At 35.4% G+C, this 20,123-nt stretch overlaps 1 protein-coding gene across 49 annotated transcripts in view; it reads left to right on the top strand.

Moving 5' to 3' along the window:
- mcf2la (mcf.2 cell line derived transforming sequence-like a) overlaps positions 1-16,905 on the top strand; it is a 143,236-nt gene extending 126,331 nt beyond the window's left edge. For 12 of the 49 annotated variants that reach the window (XM_073954110.1, XM_073954146.1, XM_073954129.1 and 9 more), the window contains 10 exons: positions 70-162; positions 244-369; positions 1,394-1,615; positions 2,075-2,167; positions 2,282-2,360; positions 4,254-4,436; positions 11,739-11,848; positions 11,929-12,041; positions 12,469-12,572; positions 15,670-16,905. In XM_073954110.1, coding sequence (XP_073810211.1) covers positions 70-162; positions 244-369; positions 1,394-1,615; positions 2,075-2,167; positions 2,282-2,360; positions 4,254-4,436; positions 11,739-11,848; positions 11,929-12,041; positions 12,469-12,572; positions 15,670-15,749 — 1,203 coding nt within the window. In that variant the 3' untranslated portion in view covers positions 15,750-16,905. Of the gene's footprint in view, positions 1-69; positions 163-243; positions 370-1,393; positions 1,616-2,074; positions 2,168-2,281; positions 2,361-4,253; positions 4,437-5,092; positions 5,186-5,334; positions 5,398-6,419; positions 6,489-8,377; positions 8,453-11,738; positions 11,849-11,928; positions 12,042-12,468; positions 12,573-15,669 lie in introns of all 49 variants that reach the window. The other 37 variants (XM_073954082.1, XM_073954092.1, XM_005171009.6 and 34 more) reach the window with 6 other exon arrangements.
- Positions 16,906-20,123: the final 3,218 nt, after the last annotated feature.

The raw sequence follows: 20,123 nt of genomic DNA on the forward strand, positions 1-20,123 counted from the left end.
TGTAGTATATAAAATAAGATCAGAAAATGCATTATTATTATTAAAACATGCTTTTTGTTGTGCTTTCAGGAGTGTCAAAAGAAACTGGAACATAAGCTTGGTCTGGACTCATACCTGCTGAAACCTGTGCAGAGAATAACCAAATACCAGCTTTTACTAAAGGTAAACTACACGGTCGCCTCTCACTGATGTAGGTACAGATATATTGCAGTATATTTACACCTCTCACTGTCAATGTGTCAGGAGCTGCTGAAGTACAGTAAAGGCTGTGAGGGTGAGGAGGACCTACAGGAGGCGCTCTCATCCATTCTTGGCATCCTAAAAGCTGTGAACGACTCTATGCACCTCATCGCCATCACTGGATACGAAGTAAGCGTTTGATTTAGTGTAAAATTTAGAAGTGCTTTCAATTTGTATATATATATATATATATATATATATATATATATATATATATATATATATATATATATATATATGAGCAATATCACACGAGTAGCAGTGCAATATGGCTGTATATCGGCACTGGTGGAAGGCGTGTATTGTCCCATTAATGGCAATATACAGCCATATTGCACTGCTATGAGTGTGATATTGCGTTTATACTACAGTTTGACGGCATTATCGTGTACATAAAAAGAAAATCAAACCCAGAGAGTCTCAAAAACCCTTTGTAATAGGAACTACTTTCTTACGCCATTCATACACTCAACTTCATCTTCATACACCTTATCATTTACTTCAACTTTACAGTCACTTTAGAGCTAGTATTTGAATGATTCTCTAGCATAATGTTTAAAATGATGACAAAACAGGTGGTTATAAGGCTGAACGGCCTGAAATGCCATCAGTCTACAGAGATATCTCCCTGTATTTCTCTGTTGCAATTGGATATCACAATAAATAATCCCAAAAAAGCCAGAGCAAAGCAAACACTAGCAGATTACTATGGTATAAATACAGCACTACAACACACAAAAGAGAGAGATCAACTTAGTTTGAAACGGGCGAGTGAGATGCTATTGGTCTAATCCAGTTTAATGATCTATGCTATGCTAAGGTAAACTTGATCCTGCCAGGCCTGGAGATTGACTGAATGGATTAAAAAAAATTTAATTCAACTATTTTACTCTAGGGGACTTGTAAAATGATCCTTTTTTAAAAGTAGAGTGTTTCTTTACGTTTTAAAGCTTAATCAAATTAACTGTACTAGTTATTTTAACATCCATAACACTAAACTGACTTAAAACACAACTCGTTTAACCTAAATTAAGTTGAAACCATTAACTTATTTGAAACTATTTTAGATGAACATATATTGCCATGACTCTGTTATCATATAATGTCTTTACAGTCATGTTAGAATGTTTCATCTGGGATCTGTGTTTTTCAGGGTAACCTCAGTGATCTGGGCCGTCTGATGATGCAGGGCTCCTTCAGCGTGTGGACGGAGCATAAGAAGGGTCACGCCAAGGTAAAAGACCTGGCACGATTCAAGCCCATGCAGAGACACCTGTTCCTGCACGAGAAAGCTCTGCTCTTCTGTAAGAAACGAGAGGAGAACGGGGAGGGTTATGAGAAAGCCCCGTCATACAGCTTCAAACACTCGCTCAGTGTAAGTACTAGTGATTAGCAGTTTTATTGATTCCTAAGCAAAACACAGAATAGAATACAGTATTTCTGTACAGAATCAAACAAACCCAAACAAACTAGTCTCCAGCTAAGACACTGCGGTCACAGCTTAGCTATAATAAAATACAATTAAAACCTTGAAAAGGGAGAAGAAAAAAAACAAAATGAAAATAAATGATGTGAATAAATAAAATCCGTCCTTATTAAGTATTAATGTTGTGCATTTATTTTTATTTTAACTTTCTGATAGGAAAATTCTTTGCAGACAATGTGACTGAGTGATTAAAGATTTTCGCAAACTGTAAAATAAATCGTAACCATATGAGTTGTGATGCTATTACATTCATCATTGATGGGCTATTAAATGTTAATCCATGTGCGTGCAAATGAAAGGCAGCAAATATTAGATCACTAATTTTGTTTGCATGTTTTCCTCTGATAGATGAGTGCTGTGGGTATTACAGAGAACGCCAAAGGAGACAACAAAAAGTTTGAGATCTGGTGTAATTCTCGAGAGGAAGTGTATATTGTGCAGGTAAACACTTATAAACGTGGAGATACTCTTTCTAAATTCCCTATTTAAACAGCACTGGATGTATATAATCTATTGTAACACACTAATGTAACAGTGACTATCATTGATTTTCAGGCATCAACACCAGAGATCAAAACAGCATGGGTGAATGAGATCCGGAAGGTTCTGACAAGGCAGCTAAAGGCCTGCAGGGGTGAGATACATGCATTTTTCATCATTAAAGTCCCTGTGAAAATATTTAAAAGTATGTATGTCTTTTATTATAAATATGTCCGCAATACTGGGATTTATAAGTAGGGTTGGGTATCAGCAAATGAATTTCGGTGCCTAATTGTGGTGTCGCTGGTGCTGCGACAAGGATGTAAGAAGCATCAAGGGGTACATCAAGGCCACACATAGGTACGCGTTGTGTCACACCATCTCTAAACATTTACTTCTAAACAACTTTGAGGGATACGGACACCGTCTGCGATGTCATGTGTTTGTTCTTGTTGCTTCAGGGAAGGATTTAGGGAATGCAGAGTTTTTTTCTTTCTTTCCATTCGGTGTGCGGTATCAAATTCCATTAAAACAACACTCTTCCAACAGTCCTTACTTCATATTCTCATCTAATACCTCAGTTTGTCACGGAGCATGAACAATATATTCCTGAATGAAATTGAAACTGCGGAACTGCAGTTAAAGTCAAAAGATTAAGAATGAAATCCCAGAAATGACATGAAACTGCGGAGGAAAATGTGGATAGCGTGGTGATGCAATGAGGTTAATTGATCTATGTGCTATAACATGTAAAACAGGATCATGAAAGGAACATTTAAAAAGCAACTCATGTAAAGACTTTACTCATATTACTGCCTTATTCAGATTAAGGAAAATAATGAGATTACTGTAGTGTCCATGTAAACGTAGTCACAAGCCCCAACCCTAGAAAGAAAGGTGTTGCCTGATTTTGATGACAGCCTTTCCACAGGTTAGTAGTAAACTAATTTAATGTTAATGGCATAATGCAAATCCTAAATTCATGCTAACAAACAAATAATCAAAAAAATCGATGAAATTAAGTTGAAATACATAAAGTATGAATTGATGTATACTTTAAACTTTAATTATATTGTTAAATAAAATGATGAAAATATATTTTTTCTCAAATAAAATATTTTTCTAGAGTCATCCACCATAATTTTGTTGATCAAAAATATCGGATCAGGCACTGTTTTGGCACCAGTTCTACTTTAAAAGTATCGATTTAGCACCGGTATCGAAATAACCCCAAACGATACCCATCCCTATTTATAAGTTAGTCTAAATTAGATCAGTGATTTTGATGACATCCCTCTGCACTTCAGTTTGTCATCAGATTTTCTATTTAATCAAATGCTCTCTAGAATTTGAAGCACCCTGCTTCTATGATATAAATTATAGGTTACATCAAAAAAATACTAAACTTTTGATAGAAAAAAGTCAAGAAAATCACTTTGTTTTTAAATATTGCATTTTTAAGATTGTATATTGCATTTATCTCGTTAATAAACTAAATTAACTAAAATGTGCTTAATTAAAGAGATTTTAATTTAGTTTGATTAAAGAGAGTTTAACCAAACAAATGACAAATTACTGGCTATTTACTCACCCTTAATTGGTTTCAAAACCTTTTTTGAAGAAAGAGTCTCTTTCTTCTGCTGAACACAAAAGAAGATATTTTGAAGAATGCTGGAAACTTGTACCCATAGAGATCCATAGGCAAAACAAATACTATGGAAGTCAATGGTTGCAGGTTTTCAGCATTCTTCAAAATATCTTCTTTTGTGTTCAGCAGAAGAAAGAAACTCAAACAGATTTGGGACAAATGGAGTGAGAGTAAATTATGACAGATTTTTTTATTTTTTGGGGTGAACTATCCCTATAAATTAACCAAAAGTGATAGTAAAGACATTTCTAAATGCCATTTTAAACAAATTATTATTTCAGCTGTCTGTTTGACAAAAAAATTGACATTTTTTACACACAAAGAATATTTATCAGCTCAAGTGTTTAAACTGTGTATTTAAAAGACTAATTGAAGGTTGTTTTTCTGTTTGTATTTCAGAGGCGAGCCAGCAGAAGAGCTCCGATCAGATCTCCCCATTAACTCCCAGCAGCACCGGCCTGACCCTGAGCCCCTTCAAAACAAACCCAAAGAGCCTGAAGAAAGGAGACGAGAAGAAAACAGAACCCACGACCACAGATCCCAGCTCAGCCGCCTTATTCAAAAACAACGACAAGCTCAAAGGTCAGTCATCTCGCTCATCAAACACTCACACGGGATAATAACACTATAGAATACACAAGACGTGTCACTCTTATAGTTTTGAATGGGTAAAAGTGTAACGGTCAATATGACGAATGAAGCCCCGCCTTCTAGTACAGGAGCCAATCAACGATTAATATAGACTGAAGATTCTCCAGGGGAGGGGCTCGGACCAGATGTTAGTTTCTGCAGCTTTTGTGTGATTCGAACGTTTAGAAATAAAACTAAATAGACAGTTGTTGTTTAATTGTTTTGGTAATTCCTAATATGAGAATGAATCGTAAGCTATTTTGGAGAATTTAATGTTTCCCCATTCAAACACAATGACCAAGAGGCATTTCAAAGATGGCCGCTGAGTGAAATGACTAGCCTTAAAGTGACTTTAATAATGCACAGGATGTATTTTACAAACCAGTCAGCAAAAACAGCCCCAGACCTGTGTCCCTCAGTCCGTCCTGCTAGATTTTTTCCCTCTTGCTGCTTTGACTATGATGTTTGATCTTTGTGACCCCTGGTGTTTCTTTTCTCCTAGTTTGTTTCTGACTAAACCTGTAATGTTCCCTTTCTCTTTCTTTCTTTCTTTCTTTCTTTTTCTTTCGTTCTTTCTTTCTCTCTCTGTGTGTGTCTGTGGAAAATAGACGAGACTGTCGTCAGTCCCAACACTGAGAGAGCTGCAGTGGCTAAAAAGCGCTTTACACTGCAGGGCTTCAGTAACCTCAAGAGTCAAAAAGGTACAGCGGGAGAAGTATAACTTTGCACAGCATTCAATCATTTATTTAAAACTGCATAATTAACCATTAGGCAGAGAAATAAATGTTTTTAGTTGATGATGTAGTAGAATTAGTATTTAACCTGGTATAATACTGAAATTTGACTGCAGAGCTGCTAGCGGCCTCTGGTGGTAAAAGTCTAACACTGCCCATGGTCACGCTCTGTCATCCAGGTATACTACAGATTTACTAGTGTACACTAGTCTAGTGTAGAAGAGAAGAACTCGATTAGCAGCAGTTCAGCATTATAGCTCAAGCTTAGCTAGTGCTGTATTCTGTGCCTTAACCAGGAATGAGAATTTCCAATGAGAAAATGCTGTGAGATTAAACACAAAACTCAAAAAAAGTTGTGTATTTATTTAATTTAATTAATTGTTTTATTTTTTGTTAAGTTATATTTTTTATTTTAATTGTAAATGTTGTTGCTAGTAACTATTCTAACTATTAATTAAATGTATATGTGGTTGTGGTAATTTTACATGAAGGTGAATTTGTCTAAAACAAAAAACAAATTTAATTTAATACATATTTGGAAGTGGAATATTTGTTTTGTTGTATTAATTAATTTATATTTGTACTAATTTTATTTTTTTAATATATTTTTTCAATGTGATTATTTCCAACATATTTATGAAATATATTTAATCTATTATTTATGAAAGTTTGCTTATTTTATAATTTCTTCATTTAATTTAATGGGATTTATTTGGTTTATGTCATTTAATATTTGGATATTTTATAAAATTATTTAATTTTATGATGTAAATTATTATTTTATAAAATTTTTTGTAAATATATTTTGTAATTTAATATGTATTTATATTATATTATATTATATTATATTATATTATATTATATTATATTATATTATATTATATTATATTATATTATATTATATTATATTATGCTATAATATTGGTGGGATTTTGGACAAACTACATTTGCCTGGGTTCATTATGGCAAGAATAATAATAAACACACACACAAAATAAAAAAAATGAATTAAAAAAAAATGAATTAAAAAAAAGCATGGCAAACGGTTAAGGCACAGTGCAGGACTTTTAGCAGATATGTTACTTTAGAAGCTTTCACCCTGCAGAAGATCCAGATTTCTCTTTAGACTTTCTCTTCTTTCCTTTTGTTCGTCCTCTTACCCTTTTCTTTCTCCTCTCTCACTCCTTACTTTGGCTGCCAGGATCATCCCCCCCTAGTCCCGACCACAAAACTAAAAGACAGAGTGATCCTACACCGTTTGGCTTCAGAGGTACACTCACTGTCCCCCTCAAAAAACTCCCAGCATCCCCACTTCCAACATCAGCCATGACCAGTATTCTGTGCTCCACAGCATTCCTTTGATCAAGTCTCATTTCACATTCATATTTCATGGTTCAACAACGTTCATACACCAGCCTTAAGCAATCAACTCTAAAACTAAATCAAATATTTCTATAAATATTAATTGTACACTCTAAAAAACCGCTTGGTTGTTGTAACCCAACATTGGAGGATAAAATATGGACAAATATTGTTTTTTTAAAGTGTCATTTAAATTTAACTGAAAAAATTAACCCAGTGTCTATATTTGATCTAATGTTGGGTTACAGAACCTTCATGTTGACCCAAACCATTTCAGCTAAAGATACATGGTTTCAGTTCACATTAACTTCTATTGTCTGTGCAATTGAAATCAATCGCAATCAAACTGGGAAACAAGCTAATGTTAAATTCTTTGGCTTTTTAATGCAGCTTCATGAAGAGCTGCACGTAATAAATGTTAAACAAATTGAGCGTCTTCACACTGCATACTTGTAATAAAATTGTTTAAAAAAAGTTCAAACATTTGCAGTGACCCTACTGTATATATAAAATAGAACAGTGAATAACTGTGCAAACTTCACCAAACTTTTATTAGTTGTTTTGAACTCTAAAGAAGATATTTTTAAAAATGTTGGGAACTGAACTTCTATATTGACTTTCACAATATATAGTTTTTCATCACATGAAAGTCAGGGGTTACCGGAACCATTGACTTCCGTCTGCTTGTTAAAGCTGACGTCACGTGAAGCAACTTCCGGGTCCAAGCCCTCTATCAAACTGCACTAAAGCAGAAATTGAGACTCATCAGACCAGGCAACATTTTTCCAATCTTCTATTGCCAAATTTTGGTGAGCCTGTGCCAATTGTAGCCTTAGTTTCCTGTTCTTAGCTGACAGGTGTGTCACCCGGTGTGGTCTTCTGCTGCTGGAGCCCCTCCGCCTCAAGGTTGGAAATGTTGTGTGTTTCTTCTGCGTACCTCGGTTGTAACGAGTGGTTGTTTGAGTCACTGTTGCCTTTTATCAGTTTATCAGTCTGGCCATTCTCCTCTGACCTCTCATCAACAAGGCATTTGTGCCCAAAGAACTGCCGCTCACTGGAAATTTTCTCTTTTTGGATCATTCTCTGTAAACCCTAGAAATGGTTGTGCGTGACAATCCCAGTAGATCAGCAGTTTCTGAAATACTCAGACCCGCCCGTCTGGCCCTAACAACCACATTCAAGTCACTTAAATCACCTTTCTTCTCCATTCTGATGCTCTGTTTGAACAGCAGCAGATCGTCTTGACCTTGTCTCATACCTAAATGCATTGAGTTGCTGCCATGTGATTGGCTGATTAGAAATTTGTGTTAGCAGTTGGACAGGTGTACCTAATAAAGTGGCCGGAGAGTGTGTTTATTGTGGAGGTCAACATAGAGGTCTAGTTCCCAACATTTTTCACAAGTTTGGAATAACATGAGGCTGAGAAAATTATCTTTTACCTTTTTAACTGAAAATTCAGTCATCATCCACTCAACTTTAAGTACTTCCAAACATGTTTGAGTTTCTGTTGAACACAAAAGAAGATATTTTGAAGAATGTTGGAAACCGGTAGCCATTGACTTTCATATATTAGTTTTTTCCAGCTATGCATGTCAATGGTTACCGGTTACGAACATTCTTCAAAATATATTCTTTTTATGTTCAACAACAACAAAGTTGTTTGTAACCGAATGAGGGTGATTAAACATGAGTAAATTTTGGTGCGAACTTTAAAAGCTGTCATTAGTATTGTATATTCTGGAGGTGATTGGTAAATGGTTGTAGTTTTTGAACTCTTATCAGCTGCCTCTCCCTCAGACGCAGGTCCTCACATCACTCTCACCCGAGTGAGATGGCTGAGCACTTCTAGTCTGTTGCAGACTAAACGCAGAGGTAACTAGATGCCTGGTGTGGGAATGAACATTATCTTTATTGCTCTCTCTCAAAGAGGACCTCCAATCAGACTGGCAAACACTAACCACAGGCTATGATAACATTGCACTGTAATTGGTGGTTTGCAGGATAAATCACTGAGCTAGATGGCATAACCGCTGGATAATTACATGCTCTTTACTGTGGGAGAATGAATGTGCAACCAGTCCAGTTCATAAAGTGTTATTGTTAGAGGAGAAAGAAAAATGATCAGCCCATTGAATATTGAATCCTCATTATTCATTCACAGTCATGTCATTCAAAAACCTGGATGACTTTCTTGCTTCTGGGGAACGCAAAAGAAGAAATTGTTCCTAATTCATTTGTCACTTTTAGAAAAAAATTGTTATGGCAATTAACATTCTGAAATTGAATGCTAGCTCTGCAAACAAAATGAGAATAATGATATTAAAAAAATATAAGTTTGCAACATCAAGGAGCAGACAGGCTGTTTTTAAGAGGAACCAGAAGTCTAAAGCAAAAAAAAAGATTCCAATGGCTTAACCCACATGTACATGAATAATAATAAGGTCAATAGAAAAACAGTTTTTGCTTCGTAAAATAACCTTTTTTTTCTTCTAAGCCTGAAATAAATATCTAAAGAACCTTCTTTAAAAATAAAAATAAAATAAAAATATATAAAAACAAAAATAATTTGTGCAGTGGAAAGGTGTTATTGTACTATGGGGGTTAAAGTTTCTTCATGGAACCATCAATGATCCAAAATGAAATTCTCGTTTGAATTTTTAAAGGCAATGGTGGCCACTTAGACATTAAGGTTCCCAAATAGAGCATCTGCAGTGATGGCATTTATTTATTTATATTTATTTTTTGTTGTTGTTTCTAAAAGAACCTGTCAGTTAAAAGTTCTTAAAAGAATCTGTTTTTGGTTCCTAAAAGAACCTTTCAGATACTGTATAAGTTCTTAAAAGAATCAAGTATGAAGAATCTAAATAACTTATTGTGCAGTGGAAGGTTTCTGTGAATATTAAACTGTCTTCATGGAACTATCAATGATCCATAACTGTAATGGCAATAATAAGAACTAGCCAATAATAACTTTTGAATTGTTCTCTCGTCTCTATTCTTTACTATAAAATCTCCAGCTCCTATTTGTTGTAACTATACTCATACAGATTGTTTTCCTTTTGTATTCCACAAAACAAAAAAGCCATAATGGTTTGTAATGACATGACAGAAAGTGATGCCACATATTTTTTTTTTTTAGTGAACCTAGCCTTCAAAAACTGTATTATTATCTTCAATATATGATAATCCCAACCAAACCAAAAAAAGATTCGAGTTTGTGCAAGGAAAGCCACTTGCACTTCCCAGTTTACCACTGCATGAGTGTCTGCTTTGGGTTCCTGTCTGCTGGTTTGCGGTGCTAGTTCTTGGATTTCCTTTTACCATTCTGAAACCACAAAACACTCTTCTGGCCTAGATAATCATCTACTGATTCAGATCTAAAAACCTTTATGCATCTCTCCATAAACATGTTTTGTATGATTTGCGGATGTGTCATATGCCTGTCATCGCAATCATCCGAGTCATGACTGTCTGAACGTCAAACACAAACAGCTCTTCCTGTTCCCTCAGCGCCTGGAGCTGTTCATATAGTCAAGTGATATATGAGAGAAAGAGACTCTGGCTCCGTTTCAAAACCAAGTGCGCTTCCTACATGGGTATCATAATGCACAATATCCCTGCAATAACAATATAATGGTAAATAATTAGTAAATACACATCAACTGATTATAGTCAAAACTAATTCTAGAATTTATGCATTTTGATTAAAACAATGTATGCGGTATCCTGAAATGTGCCAAAATAGCTGAATGGAAACATTCATCAGACCAGGCAACTCATCAGACCAGGCAACTCATCAGACCAGGCAACGCTTTTCCCAATCTTCTATTGTCCAATTTTGGTGAGCCTGTGCGAATTGTAGCCTCAGTTTCCTGTTCTTAGCTGACAGGAGCGGCACCTGGTGTGGTCTTCTGCTGCTGTTGCCCATTCGCCTCAAGGTTGGACGTGTTGTGCGTTCAGAGATGCTCCTCTGCATACCTCAGTTGTAACGAGTGGTTATTTGAGTTACTGTTGCCTTTCTATCAGCTGAAAAACTGTCTGGCCATTCTCCTCTGGCATCAAGGCATTTGCACCCACAGAACTGCCGCTGGCTGTATATTTTCTTTTTTTCAGAGCATTCTCTGTAAACCTTTGATTTGGTTGTGTGTGAAAATCCCAGTAATGCTCAGTAAACGCTCAGATCAGCCCATCAACCATGCCACTTTCAAAGTCACTTAAATCACCTCTATTCCCCATTCTGATGCTCGGTTTGAACTGCAGCAGATCATCTTGAGCATGTCCACAAGCCTAAATGCATTGAGTTGCTGCCATGTGATTGGCTGATTAGAAATTTGCTTTAAAGAGCAGTTAGACAGGTGTACCTAATAAAGTGGCCGGTGAGTGTACATTGATTGTAAACATAAACTGTTCCAAAAAAGTAAATCTCTTACAAACATTCATGATAGTTTTACTTAAATAAAAAAAACATGGTTATTGTAGTTATACCATGCTAATACAACACAAAATAACCATGGTATTGCTACTCAAATGGTAATCAGTCTACTAAAAAGTAAAGTTTGGGCCACACTTTATTTTAGGGTACATTTCTCTCATTTCTACGTCTTTTAGCTCAATAAACACCTAATTTGTTGCTTATTAAATGTTTTTAAGGTAGTTGTTATCTTTAGGTAGCATTATGGATGTAGAATAAGATAACATCTACATAACATAACATGTACTTTATAAGTACTAATAAACAGCCAGTCTTTATATCTAAATAATAAAGAGGTCATAGCCCACTAGTTCATAATGAGAACTGGAACTTAAACTAAAGTTTCAGCAAAACATGAATACAGGATTTGTACAACAACAAAACCATTGTTTATTTTCATGAGGAAATCTTTATTGTTATTAGCTTAGCAGTATGCTAACGGTGTTGACATCTCAATTATCAGTGTTGTGCATTATTGTCCAAGTAAAGCTTTTCAAATATCAATTTGAGGACAGCTATGATGCTGTCTAATGAAACCGTAAGAAGTACAACACAAAACATTGAACTAGTTTTTGAAACAGAGCCAGTCTCTTCTTCCATCTTTGTGGAGCACCACTTCCCTTTCTTTTATCCTCTTTACCATAAACCAAATGTCGCTTTGGTTTCACCTGTCCTGTTTTTCTCAAGGCTTCACCAAGGCGTCGCTGTCTATGGATGCGTCTGAAGAAAACGACGGATACTCGAGCGCCGAGGACCCCATGAACTCTGACCCTGAGGATGAGGGAGGGAAGAAATTGGTGAGTTGTTGCAGTCTGATAAGATAATTTGATGTGGCATCCATGCTGTAGTCTGGCCACTGACATATTCTGTGCTTTAGTCTCCAGGCAAGTACGTAGTGGTTGCTGACCATGACAAAAGTGGACCACAGGAGCTGACTGTTAAGAGCGGAGACACTGTGCAACTGGTCCGAGAGGGAGACGATGGACGCTGGTAAGATTCGTACATTCATGACTAATATGCCACTTTACCGAACAAAATTTCCCTTCAAGCACCTCACACACACCAGTTCCAGATCACCACTGATAACAAACACACAGCTGTAGCTCATGAACACCTCACATTCACGCACACATTGCTGAGTCTTGTTTCATGTGATCGTTTCCCTGTCCTGTCTACCATGGTTTTGATCCCTTGCTTTTTTAATTGTTTATGTTGTTTTCCTGACTATGCTGTTGGATTACCTGTATGCATCTGTTTGCACCTGTTTTGACCTTTGGCTGCCTGATGATTCTCTTAAATAAACTGTACTTGGATCCTCACCCCTGTTGTTCCTGACCTTACCTTACAGATTGCACAAGGGTTAAATGACTGAATTATCCACCGTTCAGTTTTTTCAGAATGTTTTTGTGTTCGTCAGGTTTGTTCGTAACCTGCGGACCAGCAAAGAGGGCTGGGTTCCTGCTGCAAACCTGCTCACGCTCATCGGAGAGTCCAAATCTTCTCAGTCTCTCTCCAGCTCAGGTAACACAACACAGTTTTTTAAGGGAATGGACTGCTATGCTTTTTTTCCGTTATAACTCTCTTTTGTATCTGAATATACTGATAACCGACACATAAACTGATAAATATTAATCTTAAAATTTTTTAAATGAGTAATAAAAGAGTAAGATTTACTTTTTATCCAATAAGAATAAATGTGAAAAAACTACAATTTGATAAAAACGCATTTAATAATAATTCTTTACATTTATATAGCACTTTTTCTAGACACTCAAAGCGCTTTACACATTTTTTGGGGAGAATCTCCTCATCCACCTCTAGTGGACAGCATCCACCTGGATGCAACAGCAGCCATATTAAACCAGACCGCACACCAGTTTATTTGTGGAGAGGAGACTTTATCAATTATGATATGGGGATGGTTAGTAGGTCATGATAGACAGAGGCCAGTGGGCAAATTTGGCCGGAATGCAGAGGTGAAACCCCTACTCTTTTTCGAAGGACATCCTGGGATTTATAACGACCACAGAGAGTCAGGACCTCGGTTTAATGTCTCATCCGAAACACTGTGCTCACTGAGCAGTAGTCTCCTTTACTATACTGAGGAGTTAGGACCCACACACACTGCAGGTTGAGCATCCCCTGCTGGCATCACTAACACCAATTCCGGCAGCAACATAACTTTTCCCATGTGGTCTCTCATCCAGGTACTCAGCCCTGCGTAGCTTCAGTGAGTGACCATGTGAGAGTTTCAGAGAACTAGCTGCCGGATTTACAGAATAAATTCCAGCATCTAGTATTATTATTATTATTATTTTTTTTTTTTTTGGATTGTTGTTTTAACAGATTACAAAAATGGCTGCGATGGGACGACATTAATAGACAAACCCGTAGACTGTCTACAGTATAAAATATGTGAAATTATGTTTAGGTCATTCTAAAATGCTTTAACCCAAATCATAGCAGTTAATTACGGTTCAAATATCATCCCATGCCACTAAAAACCCAAAACAGTTTTGCTTTTAAGAGTTCATTAAGTTCGTTTTGAGTTTGAGTTTTCGCTTTCTAAGCCTCATGTAATTTATTAAATTAAAAAAAGGTCTACATTGGCTTTTCCATTTTTCTTTTTTTATATTTGCCACCAGTTTCAGATTTTGTTACAATTTTCGACTCATTAAATGGAAACAGTGCTTTATTCGCAAATGTTTTGTGCAGTATTTCAGTTTTTGCTAGGGTTGTCCCGATCAGGTTTTTTTGCCGTCAAGTTCAAGTCATTTGATTTAGAGTATCTGCTAATACCAAAACCCAATCTGATATCTCTATAATACATTTCAAAAGAATAAAGAAGAGCTAATAAACAAATCCAGGATGTTCCTTATTTTTGATTTAATTCACCTTATTTTAACATTCAACATCTCTGTTAGCAAACAGAGCACTTCTGTGAGCTAGCTTGAACAATCAAGTAATAAATAATATCAATTCTTTACTTTTAGACTGTAGTCCAAGAGTAAATATAAGAAAGAATCCTAAATAAAAACAAATAGCACCTCAACTTAAAATACCCAGCAGGCAATCTCAATTTTACATATCTCACAGTTTGTTATGGCAATGTTGTTTTCGGCGCCAGTGGTGTAGTGGTTAGTGCCTTGACACATGCACTCTGGTGCTCACGGTGACCCAAGTTCGATTCCGCTTTGCGGTCCTATGCTGATCCTTCCTCTCTCTGCTCCCCATGCTTTCCTGTCAATTACTCTCCACTTTCCTATCTAAATAAAGGTGAAAACTCAGAAAAATATAGTAAAAAATGAAAGAGGTCTAACTCTGTGCTACTGCAAAACTATAGATGTGTTCTAAAATAATGAGACTATACAAGTCTTGATCTGGAGGTATCTGATTCCGATCGAGTCTGAAACTGCATGATCAGGCCCGATTTTCGATCATGTGATCAGTTTTTGATCATACCTAGTTTTTGCGCATAAATCTAAATTTGCATCTTTGAATGGAAACATAGCTAACGACAATAACATTAAAACGAAGCATTATCAGCCTATATTGATATTGTATTTTTTTTTTTTTCACGGTAACGCTTTAAAATAAGGTTGTATTAAAGTATGTAATAACATGAACAAACAATAAACAATACATTCATTACATTTGTTTGTTCATGTTAACGTTAGTTAGTTATTCGTTGTTAGTTCATGTTTATCACGATGCTTTAACGAATGGTAAAAAGCATGGATTTGGATGTTAATAATAATGAAGTAGTAAATGTTAAACTGTGATTATTAATAAATGCTGTACAAGTACTGTTCATACTTAATTCATGTTAGTAAATACTTTACCTTATTTATTCATTTGCTTTAAGGGGTAGTTCTTTTATTAATGTAGGGTTGCCACAGTGGAATGAACCACCAACTTATCAAGCATTTGTTTTACGCAGCGCATGCCCTTCCAGGACACTGGGAAATGCTTTAACTACACTGTAAAAAATAATTCCGTAAAATTTACGGTAAAAAACCGGCAGCTGGTACAAACCGTAAGAGTAATCTTTCATTTTTACGATAAATTACAGAATTATAGTAATTTATAGAGGTAAAATGTCTGTATTTTGAATGATCAACATTTACACATCTTTTGTTAAACAGTTAGACATGTTAGCACACCTACTTGCAGGTGGTGATGAGGAAATTACATAGTGAGCCAATGCTCATCTCAATCAACTTCTCCCACAAGCAGAAAAGAGTATCTGCATATAGAAGGTGCTCAGTGTCATCCACACAGCTACTAAACACCAGTATGGTGACACGCATAAAATGAAAGTCATGAAATAAACATTGTTTACCAACATTAGATGTAACATAAATCTCTAATGTACATAACTGATGGGGAAACAACTAAAAAGATCCATAATAATGTCAACCAAATAAAATAAAAAGTTTAGTGAATTCTGGGAAAGTCAATTTATGGTTATTCACTGTATATATTAAGGAAACATACGGTTAACCAGGTTACGGATTTGTATTGTAGCATTTTTATAGTTTTTTACCATTGAAATGTTAAGTGTGACCATTTCTACACTTATTTACACATAAGTATATGTGTGTGTGTTTTCCAACAGAAGGCAGTGGGTCTGGAAACCTCAGTACATCGTCCAGCTGCAGTGAAACCTACACAAGCTTCTCGGACATTAAAGCCTGATGTTAAAGCCCCTGCGCCTGGCTCCTGGCAGCTCTACACACTGCACTTTCTACTCAAGCTCTAGTCTCCGTACTGTATTTAATCTCTTCGCCAGAGAAAGATTGGCCGTCTATACGCGCCATTCAGGATATTTTATACCGAGCGCCTCTCGTTCACAAGCTTCTCTCCTTCATAAGAGAGAGAAGAAGGAAACTGTGATTCAGTGTTTGCTGTTCCCATTCGATCTCTCCTTTCCTTTGAAAGTATCATTGTGATGCTGTTTGTTTGGCGTCTGCATGCATTTCCTCAAAGATTCAAAGGGTTTTTGGTGGAGTCGGCGTTAAGATCAGAGTAGCCTGCGGTTTTAACTGTACATTACGAGGACTTTAAATGTACGATCACATGAGCTTCCACTGGTTTCATTGATCTTGCGTTGAGAATTGATCAGGAGCGTCTGACTTTGCTGTAGCAGCAAGACAATGAGATGTTGTTTTATATATATACACACACGATTCCCTGAGGTTATGACAAAGTCCTGTTTGTCTATTGATCGAAAAACAGCTGTATAGTTTAAATTATTTCCTGTAAAAGAAGATTTGTACAGAAATTAACTTTTATCTCATGTTTTTTCATTAAAACAGTATATAAATATATACATATTGTATATTATGACCACTATTGATCAAATGTCAAGTCGTTGTATTTGTCACTTTACCGTTCTGCAGCATCCACCAACGATTTTACAGCAGCAAATAACATACCGTTTGTGTTGACGTCTTATGTAATTTATTTTCCTGTATGTCACAACAGGTTTAAAGCCTGGAAAGTGATCATTGTAACCAGCAGTCAACGTCCGTAAGGTCAGAATCTTTTGCGTTACTAACCAACTAAGTTAGCGAATCAAAAGCCATGACTGTTGACACACAGTACTTCTGGGCATAAATATTCACGTCCCCATAACTTGTACTCTTCCGTTTCAATGTTTTCAGCAATATGAAAGTCACTGTTTGGGTTCCGTCTTCATTTTGTGTGGCACATTGCTGCATGTCAGTTTCATCTCTCCGTGTTGCCATCGTAATATTTTCCCTGTGTATATGTGTAAATATGTATCTAAGAGGTTGTATGAGATGAATGAATTTAAAGTGCTTAGGCTTAAATAAACTTCACTGAAACATTCGATCAATTCCTTTGGATTATTTGTCAAGGTAACGTCTATGATGACCTTTAGGTTAGATTATCTTTATTTTTATTTGTTTTATTATGATAAAAGATGATTAGAGCAACTTTTGTAGTAGTGAAACTTTATTTATTAACAGGTCTATAGCCAGCCTGGTGAAATAGGTGTTTTTTTTTTCTTAAAAAGTGGACCTTTTTGCTGTTATTTGCCTCATTTTCTATTTAATCAGGAAGTTTTAATAAGTTGCATTTTAGTGACATTTTATGCACCTTTTTTGTTAGACTAGCTGGTTGGATAGTTATCATAACCGAGTTTCTGATGTACTAAAAACATTTTCTAAAGGTTTAAAATAAAGAAATATGAGAGCAATACTTATTTTTTTTAAATACAACATTTTATTAGGTCATATATCATTACAAAATAGCAATCTGTTAAAGTTTTAAACTAAAACTAGCATATTGTAGTTTAAATATTATTCATTTAAATTTTCCTCAGTCAAACTGAAGCGACAGAGGATTATACTTGATGTTAAAGCCTTCTACCACAATTTATTATGGCATAAATCAGCTTATCTTTGGGACAAATTCTGGACCTTTGTCAGTGAGGGATGGCTCTTTCGAACTTTCTCTTTACTTAGTTTACTATGATTCATAATTTGAATGTTTTATGATAAAAGATGAATAAGGAAACTAACGTTTTTTTCTTTCTTTTTTGTTAAAACTATTTTCTTTATAATTTACAAAATTTTCTGAATTTATTAAAATTTAAGCTAAATTAAAATTGTTTTATTATACCGTCTGTTATGTTGAGTTTCATTCAAGACAATTGAACAACATCAGACATAATGTGTAATAATCTAAATTATATTAAAAGCATGAAAATATTTGTGTATTAAAATGTAAAAAAAAAAAATCCTAAATATTTTGCCGTGTGATCAGAATTTTTAATTAATTCAAATCTGTTTTTATAATAATAAAAGATAGATGTGGACATGTACAAAAATATCAAACATACTTTTTTGACCCAGAAATGCTGCATTTATTAGCCCACCTGAAATTTTGAAAATACTCAAATATTTACATTGTACATATTTACATTTATATACCGAAAATGAAAAAATCACCACAGTAAAGTCAAGGAAATCTCTACACTGAACTTTATGTAAAAAAATGATATTGTGCACCATAAATGACTTCACATATTTTCTTAATAATATACCACACCATTAGATGTTTTCAATTGTATTAGAATGATAACTTTTGTAGTATAACTTTATTTTGAAACTTTAATTTAAACTTTAATGTTAATCTATAAAATTAAGATTTTAAAATGAAAAAACTTTTACTTAATTTACCATAAAATAGATCATTTGAATTTTGTATGATAAAGGATGCATGGGGGAACTGGTGGTGTCTTTGAGAAAACTATTTTCTTTATAATTTACTACATTTTCAGAATTTATTAATTAAAGTTTAAGTTAAACTTATGTTATGAAAACGTCTGTTATGTCGAGTTTAACAACATCAGACGCACTTCTATAGCCAGCCTGGTGCACTTCGCAATCATGAGAGGGGTCTCTCCACACCACCACCAGTGCGCAGCATCCACTTGGATGTTGTGATGGAGCCACAGATGGCGCCAGTGCGCTTACTACATACCAGCTATTGGTGGAGTGGAGAGACAATGGCTGTGTTTTCAATTCCAAGAACACAGAGAACAAACTTGCGTTCTTGTGGAGACCGGTCTTGCCAGGTCACCTCGGAAGAACGAACTCGGGAGAGTGCAAGAACAAAAACGCGTCCTGTGAGAAATGAGATGCTGTGTTGTTCCTGATGATCACGTGACCTTCACACATTTTTAATGAAAAATTATTTAAACATTACAGCATTCATACAACGGTTTACTGTTTTTTTTCCTTTTAAATATATATAACATGCACAACACCTTACAAATATACATTGCACAATACAAATAGCACAGATTTTAATACGAAATGCAGCAAATAAACATCCTTAATGTGTTTGTGCCTTTATTAAGATTTTCATGGTATTGTTTACTCCACCGCCTCATTTAGGGGAACTCCTGAGAAAAATAAGTCATATCTCTCAACTTTAATAATAAATCTATATAAAATGCTGCGCTTCCAACTCCTTTATTATTATTAAAAGCATTAAAATGTTTGTGTGTGTATTAAAATATAATAAAATGATTCTCAAAATTGTAAATATTTTGCCATGTGATCAGAATTTGTAATAAATTCAAATCTGTTTTTATAACAAAAAAGATAGATGTGGACATTTTTGTGAAATAATCTACATAAAACGTAATTTATATTATTTGAAACTAATAATATGATTAAAATGCGACAATTTACCTTTATTTTGCAATATTTCCCTGTATTTTATGATGATAAAAATGAGTATGATATCCGTTAAGAATGTACAAAAATATAAAACAAAGTTTTAACCCAGAAGTAGCCTACTGCACTTTGCAAAATAAGACTTTTTTTTTTTTCATTTGCAGCCGTGTGGGTCTGAATATGAATTAGCCTACTTGACATTTTTTGATGCTCAATTCTGCATCGGTGCATCCTCGATACCAAGAACACATCCAGAAACTTTTATGTGTCTTTCGTTTTTGCGGTCTTGAGTTTCGGATCTAAACTTTACATGATACGTTACATGATAACACGAGGACACAAGATTGCAGAAGAACGCTGATTGAGAAGCAGCCACTGATAGAGCCAATTCAATGGATGGGGATGATTGGGAGGTCATGATGGGTAAGGGTTGATGGAGGGAATTTGCCCAGGAGGCTGGAGTTACACCTCTACTCATGGGATTTTTAACAACAACAGAGAGTCAGGATCTAGGTTTAACATCTCATCTAAAAGATGGCACTCGCTGAAAATATAGTGTCCCCTTCACTATACTGGGGCATTAGGACTCATAAAACTGCAGGTTGAGCGCCCCCTCCTGGCCCCTCTAACAACACTTCCAACAGCAACCTAGTTTTCCCTTGTGGTCTACCATTCATAGACATCCCAAGTCTCCACTTAGAAATTACTTTTCCCGACTTGGGATGTCTGATTCTGATCAGGCTCAGCCCTGCTTAGCTTCATTCAGTAAGCTGTCTTGGGATGCTGCGTGATATGGCTGTGGCTATTTTGTGATGATAAAAATGAGTATGGTAACTGTTAAGACAGTTTTGACCCAGAA

Source organism: Danio rerio, chromosome 1 (genome assembly GCF_049306965.1).
Source record: "Danio rerio strain Tuebingen ecotype United States chromosome 1, GRCz12tu, whole genome shotgun sequence".
NCBI lineage: Eukaryota > Metazoa > Chordata > Actinopteri > Cypriniformes > Danionidae > Danio > Danio rerio.